Source organism: Mirounga angustirostris, unplaced genomic scaffold (genome assembly GCF_029215605.1).
Source record: "Mirounga angustirostris isolate CCGP_5_RB_7025 unplaced genomic scaffold, mMirAng1.0.hap1 SCAF_4, whole genome shotgun sequence".
NCBI lineage: Eukaryota > Metazoa > Chordata > Mammalia > Carnivora > Phocidae > Mirounga > Mirounga angustirostris.
In genome coordinates this window covers 92,096,047-92,108,439 of record NW_026991712.1, presented here as the reverse complement: position 1 = coordinate 92,108,439, position 12,393 = coordinate 92,096,047, and the positions used below count along the sequence as shown (strand labels likewise).

The 12,393-nt window shown below is 36.5% G+C and overlaps 1 protein-coding gene across 4 annotated transcripts in view; it reads left to right on the top strand.

The window, feature by feature from the left end:
• MAN1A2 (mannosidase alpha class 1A member 2) overlaps nucleotides 1-12,393 on the top strand; it is a 217,410-nt gene that overhangs the window by 158,725 nt on the left and 46,292 nt on the right. For 2 of the 4 annotated variants that reach the window (XM_054512663.2, XM_064588567.1), the window contains exons 10-12: nucleotides 2,074-2,293; nucleotides 7,552-7,646; nucleotides 11,150-11,265. In XM_054512663.2, coding sequence (XP_054368638.1) covers nucleotides 2,074-2,293; nucleotides 7,552-7,646; nucleotides 11,150-11,265 — 431 coding nt within the window. Of the gene's footprint in view, nucleotides 1-2,073; nucleotides 2,294-7,551; nucleotides 7,725-11,149; nucleotides 11,266-12,393 lie in introns of all 4 variants that reach the window. The other 2 variants (XM_054512662.2, XM_045896861.3) reach the window with 1 other exon arrangement.

Sequence of the window (12,393 nt, the reverse complement as noted above, 5' to 3'; positions counted from 1 at the left end):
ATCATTTCATAGTTATATAACCTCTTACCACAGTGTTGTGACAGTTTAAAATTGGAACAGGTTTCAGTCTTGGAAGCACTTACATGTGATATTTCCAAGCAACAACTGTGAAATAGAAAGGTGTGTTACCCACTTACTAAGTTATTTGCTTTCTGATCCAGTACAAACCCATAGCCCTTTAGTGATTTTAATTGGATTTTAAAGTTGTATTGGCGCCTGGGTGGCTCAGTCATTTAAGCGTTTGACTCTTGATTTTGGCTCAGGTCATGATCTCAGGGGTGTGAGATCGAGCCCCCTGTTGGGCTCAGCACTGGATGTGGAGCTTGCTTAAGATTCTCTCTGCCTCTCCCTCTGCCCCTCCCCTCCACCTCTCTCTCTAAAATAAATAAAGTCTTTTTAAAAAATCCGTTTTTAAAATTAGATACATATATATTTTAAATTTTATTATTTTTCTTGAAGTATAACTGCCACATGATGTTGCATTGTACAACATAGTGATTCGACAAGTCTTTACTACTCTGCTCCCTACAGGTGTAGCCAGCATCTGTCACAATATAACGCTATGACAGTACCATTGACTATATTGCGTTTATCCCTGTGATTTACTCGTTCCATGACTAGAAGCCTGTATCCAACTCCCCTGCGCCCATTTTGCCCATCCTCCCACCCTCCTCTCCTGTTCTTGATATTCTTAAGTTTTGTTTTCTCTCCATTTTTCTTCATCAGAGTTGTTTGGGATTGTCAAAGAAACACAATAGGCTTTGTTGATTTTGTATGATTTTGTATATAGCAACACCATTCTGACTGTAGTTGATGATCAGTATTCAGAGTTATAGTTATTGTATTTTTAAATTAAAGCAAGGATCTTATTTTTTTTTTAAAGATTTTATTTATTTATTTGACAGAGAGAGACACAGCGAGAGAGGGAACACAAGCAGGGGGAGTGGGAGAGGGAGAAGCAGGCTTCCCGCTGAGCAGGGAGCCCGATGCGGGGCTCGATCCCAGGACCCTGGGATCATGACCTGAGCCGAAGGCAGACGCTTAACGACTGAGCCACCCAGGTGTCCCAAAGCAAGGATCTTATTATTATTATTATTATCCTTTTTATAGCCTTACTTTTGGGGGAACTAATTCCTACAGTCATTTACAGAATGCACAAGTGTTAAACTGATATTTGGCATATAGTGCTTAGTCCATTGTAGGCATTCAATAAATGTTTCTTGAGTAGGCATCTGTTGCATGCCTTATATGTGGAAAACATGCCAGATGCCATGAGGCCCACAAAGATGAAAAACATTGTCCTTGCATTCGAAAAACTAATCTTTTCTTTTTTTTCTTTTTTTGGTAAAGATTTTATTTATTTATTTGACAGAGACAGTGAGAGAGGGAACACAAGCAGGGGGAGTGGGAGAGGGAGAAGCAGGCTTCCCGCGGAGCAGGGAGCCCGATGCGGGGCTCAATCCCAGGACCCTGGGACCATGACCTGAGCTGAAGGCAGACACTTAATGACTGAGCCACCCAAGCACCCCTTCTAACTAGTTTTGTAAGCTTTATAACATACATGATGTCTCACCTAATGGTGCTTTTTTAAAGTACTTTGACAAGAGGTATAGTTACATGGAAGAGGAGAAACCATTTTAACTAATTACCAAAATCATATTTTTCTGATTAACCTAGATACTCTTCCTCTTCAGTTTTAGTTTGTGAAATAGAAAATAAATTGGTAGAGCCTTTTGGGTTATAACTTGTCATCATGATCTCAATTGACTGATTCCTATGAATTCCATTTAGCTCTAGAAGAAAAAAACATGTAATACAGGTATGTCTTTACTTTAGGTCAGTCTTCCCTCTCCCACCTTGTCTTTGTCACAGTAGTGATGGGGTATTCATTCAAGATTCTATGCGACTTGTTTGATCTCCAAAACTTACGATAAATTAACTCTTACAGTTTGGGAATGTTACTGATTTCTGGACTATCTTATTACCAAGGTTTTATGACCGCTAGAAAGATGTAGTAAGTTTGAACACTAACACTTTGCTTCTAAAATTTTGAATATCTACTCTTTCTTATAGGCTATAGAGAAACATCTTATTAAGAAGTCCCGAGGAGGTCTCACCTTTATTGGAGAATGGAAAAACGGGCACTTGGAAAAGAAGATGGGGCATTTGGCCTGTTTTGCTGGGGGAATGTTTGCACTGGGAGCAGATGGTTCCAGAATGGATAAAGCTGGTCATTATTTAGAGCTAGGGGCAGAAATTGCACGTACATGTCATGAGTCATATGACAGAACTGGTAAGAGTATTAGTAACACTAACTACTTAATCTAACATAACCTCTAAGTTAAAAATATATCCAGGAATTAGAAGGAAAATATATAGGTATTTTTCACTTTAAAATAGGTTACTCTAATACAGTAAATCATTTTCTTAAGAACTTGAATTTTAATTCTGGAAATGTGTTCTTGCATCATTTTTTAAAATTATTCTGAATTCTACTGATTTTATTAATAAAGATTTTGAAGAAATTTTTTTAATGACGAGAGGCGGGGCATTTGCGGATGTATGGGATGCCATTATTTATTTTAATATAGTAAGAATCCATTTTAGCCATTCATTTCAATGGCTTCTGTAAAACCAGTTACTTTTTAAAAGAACACAAAATTGGCTGATTGAGGTTACTTGCCTTGCATATCTTCTTGTGAAAATAAGAATGACCAAAATATAATAGTTATATTGAATATATAGTAGTCTTTTGGTCAGTTCACCAGTAATTTTTGGGTTGATGATTGTGCCTAAGACTAAAAAGAGTTTTTTTAGGCAAATAGGTAATATTTCTGGGCTTCAGTGTCCTTACCTGGAAAATGAGCTGGTTCTCAATGGTGAAAAAGATTGTTCTTGGGAGTGAAAAAAAAAAAAATCTTTTTTTTTTTTTAAATATATAAAGACTAGATAGATATGCAGTCATAGATAAACAGTGTATATTTATTAAAATTTCCTGGAGAGAGAAGGCAATCAGGTTTTTTAAAAAAGCCTGAAAAAGGATTGAGAAATACTGAAGTAGACCTTCCAAGATTTTTTTCTGGTTTTAAAAAAGTGTTTCTACCTGAAATAATGGAAAAAGAGTTCCCCAAAAGACGAAAAACTAGGAATTTCTGTTTGTGATTTCAGAAGTTGAATTGTTGCTTTTATGAAATAACTGAATTAACATTTTAGGATTATTTTGCCATCAGGTACCATGACACAGATATGAGTGACTTAAAATTTATCCTAGTTCATCTTAGTTCATAAATCTGTCAGGTTATTTTTATATAATAAGGAATTGAACTTACGGTGAAATTGACCTTTCAGTTCCCTCAGTAACTAAGGGATTCCATTTCTTGACAAAATACAACTAAGTCAAAAGGACATTGAAGCAGATGTTATAGTGGTTTAGTGTTGGTATATAGTACATATAAAGTTGGTGATCTAATTATAAATAGAAGCTAAATTATGTTGACTATATAGAGTATCAAATATATATTTAAAATACAGCTAAAATTAGTAAAACATTGAGGACCAGAATGGATATTCAGTGTGTGTACTAGGACCCATGATAATAATACTTGTTAACGCAGATTTTGACCACAAATGAAATAATAGACGTAAAATAGTAGGATTTCATACAGCAGACATATTAAAAATATGATATACTGTTGTTATCATTAATTATTCACTCCATTAAACATGAACACCTATGATGTGTCAAGCTTTATGCTGGATGCTTACAGATGAAAGTGTGAATAAGAGCTATCCCCTACCTTTGAGAAATTTATAGAATACCAGAGTTACGAGAGGATTCCCTGTCACATTTCATAGAGACCTTGCAGATGCTGATATGAAGTACTGTGATACTGTAGAATGGAAATGTGCCTAGGATTCAAAAATCCCACGTTCCACTATTTATTATCTCTGAACCTTAGGCAACTCCTCATTTAACTTGCCTAATTCTCAGGTGCTCCATCTGCAAAAAATTGGAACAGTAATACCTACCCTGTCTTCCTCAGTATGTTGTTATGAGTGTAAGTGAAATTTTAAGCAATCCAGCCTATGGTTGTTGCAGTCATGCTGGTTCTGATGGTCACTCTCACATGGCAAGTCAGTGAGTCTGGGACACTCTGCCATGGTATGCCCCAAAGATTACTATTTGATTTGTGTCCTGTATTTTCAAGTCTTTCACTGTTTTTACATATTTAATCTCAACTTAGATCCTTTAATTAAAAGGTACAGTCCTAGTGTTGCTTCTTTCCCACTTGGTTATTACATCTCCTGTGTTTTGGTATAGCTGTGCTATAATTTTTTGGCCGGCTTATTTAAAAATATCCATTCATTTTTTAGCAGTTACTCCAGCTAAATTCATATGATAAGGACTTAGGAATTTCATTTTCATTTGTTATTGGAATTAGAATTAACATTAATGCAAAATTTGGTAATCCTCATATATTTCACCTTATTGATGAACATGGTCCGCTGCTAAGTAATTTAGCTAGGTTTGTAGGAAACATGGCTGAATCTGTTCATGAAACTGAGTAGTAATTTAGTGTAGTTTCAGACCTTACTGTATCTACATGGGAAGCTAGGTTGATACATTGTTTTAGTTTATTTTGAGGTATAAGGCAGAATTGGTGCCAAACAAGATCTTAGACTTTTTTTTTTTTTTAAAGACTTTATTTATTTATTTGAGAGAGAATGAGATAGAGAGAGAGCACATGAGAGGGGGGAGGGTCAATGGGAGAAGCAGACTCCCTGCTGAGCAAGGAGCCCGATGCGGGCGGGACTCGATCCTGGGACTCCAGGAGGATCTTAGACTTTCAAAATATAGTACTGTTCTTTTTTTTTTTTTCCCCCCCGGGTTTCTAGATTAAAACAAAAAAAACAAAAAAACAAAACCTACTGAATATGAATAAAATAATGAGTTATTTAATTTAATTTACTTCTTATTGAAGTTGGCTAAGGTCTTCCCTAGACCATGTGCTATTATATTTTGGGGCAAATTTTAATGTTTAGATACATACAACATATTCAGTGGACAAAAAATCCATTGGACATGAAGTTTTGGACATAACTCTTTTTTTCCTTAAAAGGAAGTTAATAGGGAAATAGTTTAAAGTTCTTCCCTTACTGTTAGCCTACTGAAACTATAGTCAGATCACCTGTCCCAGAATATTCCTCATGCTTTTTTTATCTTTTGTTGACCTGAGATGCTTATTTTTCCCATCTCTACAGATTCTGCCTATCTGGAGGACTCCTATGACTTGCAAACTAATCTATGCCTTCTTTAAATGTATCTTTCACCATCTTACTATTGACCTTTGTCACATTTGATATTTTACTTTGATTTTTTTTTATTTGTGCATGTCTCTTACCTTTGCTTACATTATATGATTTTTGCATCCTCTTAGAGTTCTTTTTACCTAGGCACTAAATTATTTATGGTTTCAACTCAATTTTTACTTGCTGGCTTAGTTTCCTTTTAGAAATGAAGTACCAAATATAAATGGGAAATTTAAGATAGAAAATAGAAATTAAGTGCAAGATAGATTGTTAGAAAATTATTTTTTACGATTCTTAAACAGAGGAACACCTAAGAAATAATGCCCTCAGAAACATGAAACCAGTGATTTTGACCAGCCTAATGGATGTAACTGGTATATAATTTAGGCTTGTACATTTTTATTTACCAACTCCTCACAAAGCAGATATATTCTCTTTCTGGTATGTTTTATTTGTGAAGTTATGAATGGCCAATAAGAGAGATACACTTTTTAGTGAGAAGTTTAAAATACTAGTTCCATGCAGCCAATTTCTACTTCCAACTCAGGCGATAATATCATTACAGAAATTATTGTCTAATTTAAAGTTAGCCTTAAGATTAACATTTGAAAACTCCATATGATCACCTCTTAGCACTCATTCTTTGAGAAAGGAAAAACATAAGAAATTTAGATAAAATTACTTCCTCTATGTTTTTATTGGATTGCCATCATCTCAGTTCTTAATGATGTTTGACTTTTATCATCATTTTAAAAGCATTTACTAAATGCCAAATCATATTTGATCATATACTGACCTTATCAATAAACTGGATAGAAGTTCTCTAACAAAAAATATTGATGAGTTGTTGGTTAATCCTAACCTCCAATCCCATTGAGGAGCTGCTAAAAGCTCTGTGTGCACACAAAGTTATGCATACAATTTCAGAGGCTTCTTGACAGAACACTGTTCTTCCAGAGCCTATCACAGAGTTCATGACCCTCAGGTTGAAAATCTCCTGCTTGAGTTCTGCTTTAGTTCTCTAAGACTTATCAGTCAACTCTTCTGCTCACATGTTTTGCTTTCAGTAGAACTATTTACCATTGGTACAATGTTTTTGGTTTTGTGTTTTTTCTTGGGGGTGATGGTTGGTGAGAAAGACCTGATTTTCACATTTATATGGGATTAGTTAGAGCTTTACAGTGTCTCCCTTGTAGTGCTGAAATTTGGCCACAGCAACCCATGTCATTCCAGCAACTGTGGCATGATTCTGTTTGTGGTCTACCGGCATTGTAGTTCTTGTTTTACCTTTTCTTTTCTGAGAAAATATAAAAGTGTCTAGCATTTTTTGAAAGAGGTAAGAGACCTTGAAACTACCCATAAAAGGAAAGTAAAATGGCAGCTGAGAGTGGTAATTGTGTGTGAGTCCATCATCCCAGTGGAAGATGACTTTATACTGACCAGAGTTAGGGTGCTCGGTGTGATTAGAAAGAGGTTATTAAAAAGACTTTGATGTAGAGCTGTATTCTAGCCTTGAATGGAAATCATGTCATTCAAAAAATAGTATGCAGTGTTGAAATATATGTGTAATGGCCCTATTTTATTCAAACTGATAAATGGGGAATACTGATGAAATTCTTGGTGATTGACAGTTTGAATCTCTTCCTTGCTATATATACAGAGGCTATAGGAGAAAAGAGTTTATCTTTAAAACTGGTTTAAGTTTGAAAATATATTGCTTTTTATATATTATAGGGTGCTTGAAAAGAAAAGTATATAATCTACACCTAAATCTAATTCAAGATCCGAGCTCTAAAATGTTTCCTTACATATGTGTGTTATGTTAAAAGGACTTTAAAATTGTCCTGACTTAAAAAAAAAAAAAAAAAATTCTACACAGTACAGTTATCTGTCTCATTTTATTTTGGAACAGAACAGAATATGTAATGTGCTTATGTCTAGCTTTGCATTTGTTGCCAGAGGATTACCAGACTCTTGTCAGTGTAGTTGGATTTAGCAGTATGTTGATGTACATTATGTATGAGACACATTTCATGTCAGGATAATAGGAATATTTATAAGGCTCGTATAAGAAAACCAAATGCGGATCTTTTGAAGTCGCTGATTTTGCAAGACAGCAACAATAAAAATAAAATGAACATAACTTTACCTTATACCCCATTCTTTCAGGGGAAAAAGCAGCTCTGGTGAACAAACACAAATGGTTCATTGTGCTCGTTTGTTTCTTTTGTCACGTTGCAGCATTAAAGCTGGGTCCTGAATCGTTCAAGTTTGATGGCGCAGTAGAGGCCGTGGCAGTCCGGCAGGCTGAAAAGTATTACATCCTCCGTCCAGAAGTAATTGAAACCTATTGGTACCTGTGGCGATTCACTCACGATCCAAGATACAGGCAGTGGGGCTGGGAAGCAGCACTGGTAAATGAGCCAGGATTTCATTTTATGTGCAAGAGCGTTAAATCAAGCCTTCCCGTAGTGCCATATGTCCTCATCCGTGTTACCTCATGTTCAGTAATTGTAGTGCTACTTTCATTTATCTGGTGGAAGAACTCTGTGACTCAATTTAAGTTTCAAGTTTCTTTCTTTTTTTTAAGATTTTATTTAGATTTGACCAGAGTTAGGGTGCTTGGTGTGATTAGAAAGAGGTTATTAAAAAGAGAGAGCACGAGCAGGGGAGGGAGGGGCAGAGGGAGAGGGATAATTTTACATAGACTCCCCCACTGAGCACAGAGCCTGTCCCTGTTGCGGGGCTCGATCCCAGGACCCTGAGATCATGACCTGAGCTGAAGTCAGACGCTCAACCAACTGAGCCACCCAGGCGCCCCTTAATTTAAGTTACTTTAGCAGTAGCAGTAAACCTTAGAATCCAGTTTAGTTCTTGATTAAAACTCTTTTCCTACTGGTGTTCACTCATTATTCTTTTTGAATAATAAAAAGTCATTTAAAAGGCATTATGGGTTTCAGTATGATTATACAGTTTCTTTACTTGCCAATTAAGGCTTAACCTCTAGAAAAAACAAATCCTAAAACTGCCCAGACTCACAGCCTGGGTAGATTACCCACTCTTCACTTCAGCTTGTGTTCCAAGTAATTTCTCAGTGGACCATCATAAGAAGAATCAATGAACTGTTAAAATTTTTCTAGATTGAAAGACTATTTACTTATCTATTTGAGACATTTTTACTGGTTAGTAAGTAAAGAAGGCAAGTGGTTTATTCTTAAAATAGCCTCTCAGAGAACCCATGGTTATCAGTACCTAGGGAGGAAGAAAAATATTAGTCTTCTCATGAAAGTATAGCATATTCCCGGGAGTGAGGGAGTATTTTATTCTTTGAGATATACTAATTATGATAAATAGCAGTAATTATGATGAATGTTCATATTTCAATTGTTTAACTTAAGCTTGCAGCCTAGTTAGAATGATGACATTCTAGGTGAGATAGTGTTAGTAAATTTCTTAGGTAAGAACATGCAAGATATGTTTTAGGGCAGAATGTAAACCAATTTATGTAAAAAGAAGGTTTCACAGTGGCAACCGGAGTATAAAGAACATGAACTGAAATAATTACACTTTAAATTCAAGTTTCAGAAGTATGCTGTGATGAGGAAAGGCAGGGGTGGAGACAAAAGAGGAGGATTCCCATCTTAAATAGAAGTTGCTTTCTTGTCCATCACGGGCCTCACTGTTGGGTGTGAAGAAGGTGAAGGGAAGACAGGTATCTTGTATGCCTTCTCTAGCTTTAGCTCTTCCATTCACATCTTCAGACTTCCAAACTTGAGTATATTTGCACGAAAACTTGCCTTCAAGAAATGACTCTAAATGGCTTAAAGATTAGTCATGCCTCCCTGCTACTTTTGCAGTATCCTTAAACTGCTCTGATAGTTTTCTGGTGGTAGAGACACATGATCATTGCACGGAACATGGCATTTAAAAACTTTGAATTTAAAATATGTTTAAAATATTTAGATATAGAGACAGGGGCCCTGGGTATCTCAGTTGGTTGAACGGCCGACTCTTGATTTCAGCTCAGGTCATGATCTCAGGGGCCTGGGATTGAGCCCTTTGTTGGGCTCCATGCTCAGTGGGGAGTCTGCTTAAAGATTCTCTCTCCCTCTCTCTCTGCCCCTCCCCTCACACGTGCACACACCCTCTGTCCTCTCTCTCTCAAATCTTTAAAAAAAAACATTTAGATAGAGAAAAGTACCAAACTCTTTGGTAAGAAGACTTTTAAAACCCAGCTATAGTAAAAATGGAACTATATAAAAATGAATAGCTTGATTAAATAAAAACTTCCAGTGTTAATTAGCTTTTCATTAGAAAGGAGGAAGGTCAGAAGAATAAGAAAGGTGGCAAGATAGGAACAAGAGCCATGGCAGTAATGATTAAATAACTGTACCTTCATTTGACAGTATCTCAGGGTTAGGTAGAGTAGAGAAAGAAAAGAACCACATGTGATCAACTTCTCATGAATGGCTATTTTTGAAGTGATACACCTGCATAAGCAGGATATTTGGGTTTTGAATGGGTGCCTTTTGATTTAGTGTGTTTTATTTAGAGATGTTCAGAGATACATGAAGCGATCTAAATTAAGAATTTATCTCCCACGCTGGGCAGTAGAGCACAGTCGTTAATAATAATGTGGAGCAAATTATTACTCTTTGCCTTAGTTTTCCAATCTGAAGTAGAGCCTATTAAGACAAGCTCATGGGGGGCGCCTGGGTGGCTCAGTTGGTTAAGCAACTGCCTTCAGCTCAGGTCATGATCCCGGAGTCCCTGGAGTCAGGCTCCCTGCTCAGCGGGGGGTCTGCTTCTCCCCCTGACCCTCTTCCCTCTCTTGCTATCTGTCTCTCATTCTCTCTCTCTCAAATAAATAAATAAAATCTAAAAAAAAAAAAAAAAAAAAGACAAGCTCATGGGTTATTAGAGATTTAAATGTTAATACATGTGAAGCCTTTAGAAGAGCCTTTAGCATGTAGCAAAAACTTCATAATGGTTAGCTCTTAATATTGTAATTATTGTAAAAGGCGAAAGACTTATGTGATCTGAAGAGAAACCAGAGTATAATATTGTAATTATTGTAGTAGGTACGTGGGTGGGTATTTCCTGCCAGTTGGTACCACCTGTAATACCTAACTTGTAACTTAATGTCTATTATACAGTATGTTTGCAGTGAATATTACCTCATTGCTATTACTATGGAGAGCTCCTAGGTAATACTTTTTTAAGCATGTTTTGTATTGTTTATCCTTAGAAGTGAAAAAAATTGCCTTTAAAATTTAATTCAAACTGGCCTCCCCGATTTGTCAAAATTAATAAGGCTTTATTGTGCTAGATAGGTCTCTAATTCCATGTGAATAGCCCAAACTTGACTTTCCTAAGTGAGGAAAATGTAAGATGTTTTTAAAAGATTAAAGAGTTGGGGCGCCTGGGTGGCTCAGTCGTTAAGCGTCTGCCTTCGGCTTGGGTCATGATCCCAGGGTCCAGGGATCGAGCCCCGCATCGGGCTCCCTGCTCCGCGGGAAGCCTGCTTCTCCCTCTCCCACTCCCCCTGCTTGTGTTCCCTCTCTCGCTGTGTCTCTCTCTCTGTCAAATAAATAAATAAAATCTTAAAAAAAAAAAAAAAAAGATTAAAGAGTTTTGGAGAGGGAAAATTTCCACAGGAAACAGGATACCTCAGTTAATTTTTCCAGTGTGAGAATATTTCCATTTGATAATAAATCTTATTCTTAACCTGTCAAATTCTCATATAGATCTTTGTGAACTTTTGACCGTGGTTTCTTAATTTGTCCTTCGAAACTTGAAATTCTGTGGAACTGATTGTTTTGTCTGATCTCTTTCATAGGCTATTGAAAAGTATTGCCGAGTCAGTGGTGGATTTTCTGGGGTGAAGGATGTGTATTCTTCTACTCCTACACATGATGATGTACAACAGAGCTTCTTTCTTGCTGAAACGTTAAAGTAAGTAGGTGCCTTTAAAAATTTTTTTATTGTAGGCTGGTTTTGCTGTATGATCACTACATGATGAATTATGACTATGTGGTATGTTACACCAGATTTTATTACAAGTATCTTTTTATGTAATTGGTTCTTAAGTTTTTAGCTGCATCTCAAGAAGAATGACTTTAACTATGAGGTAGATATTTTGTCAAATAAGAGTTTAGTACCTTCATTTTGTCCTTGGCTCTGTGGTGTGCATTAGAATCCCCTGGAAGACTCCTGAAAACATACATCACTGGGCCATACCTGCAGAGTTTCTGATTCAGTAGGTCTAGGGCGAAACCTAAGAATTTGCATTTCTGACAAACTCCCAGCTGATACTGGTGATGCGGGTCCTGGGAATAATCAGTTCAGAATAATCATGGAGTTTTGAAGGTACTAGAGGGTATATGATCATAGTCATGCATCCTCCCTGTGAGGTTTCCTATAAAGATACACATAAAAGGAAGAGTGGGAAAAAAAAGACAGCTATTATTTGAGCTTACTCAGAACTCCAGACAGAGCTCTCTAAACTGACCTGGAAGAAGGTGGAGACCTGAAATGTGTCCACTTCCCTAAGGACCTACAAAGTAAGTATCTTTTGATATACCCTCTCTTAAATTTCATACATTTCCTGTCTACCTACCTGAATGCTTCATAAACTGTCATTTCATTTGCTCAAAAAAATGTTTATTTCTAGGCATTGTTGAGGTTACTTACGGATATATCCGTAGAGAAAAAGGACAAAAATCCCTAGCCTCCCACGGTCTACATTCTAGTATACTTGTAGCTGACATTTTGGGACATTAAAATTGAAAGGTACATATCTCAAACTAAGTTTCTTATCCTAAATGGCCATCTTATTCCAGTTTTTCTTTTATATTATCCCTAGTACTCTTCTTTTCCCATCTTTTCAGCTTCTACATTATAAAGTTATTTCTTTTTTCTCTAATATATCTCTAAGTCTTTATGATTCCTGTTACACTGTTTCTTTATTTTGCCCCCTCCTTTCATATCTGTGACCGACCCTAAACCAGGCCCTTATTGCCACTGATGGTTTAGAACATCTGCTTGGTAGTCAGCCCCCGGCCTCGGGTCACCCCTTATCCC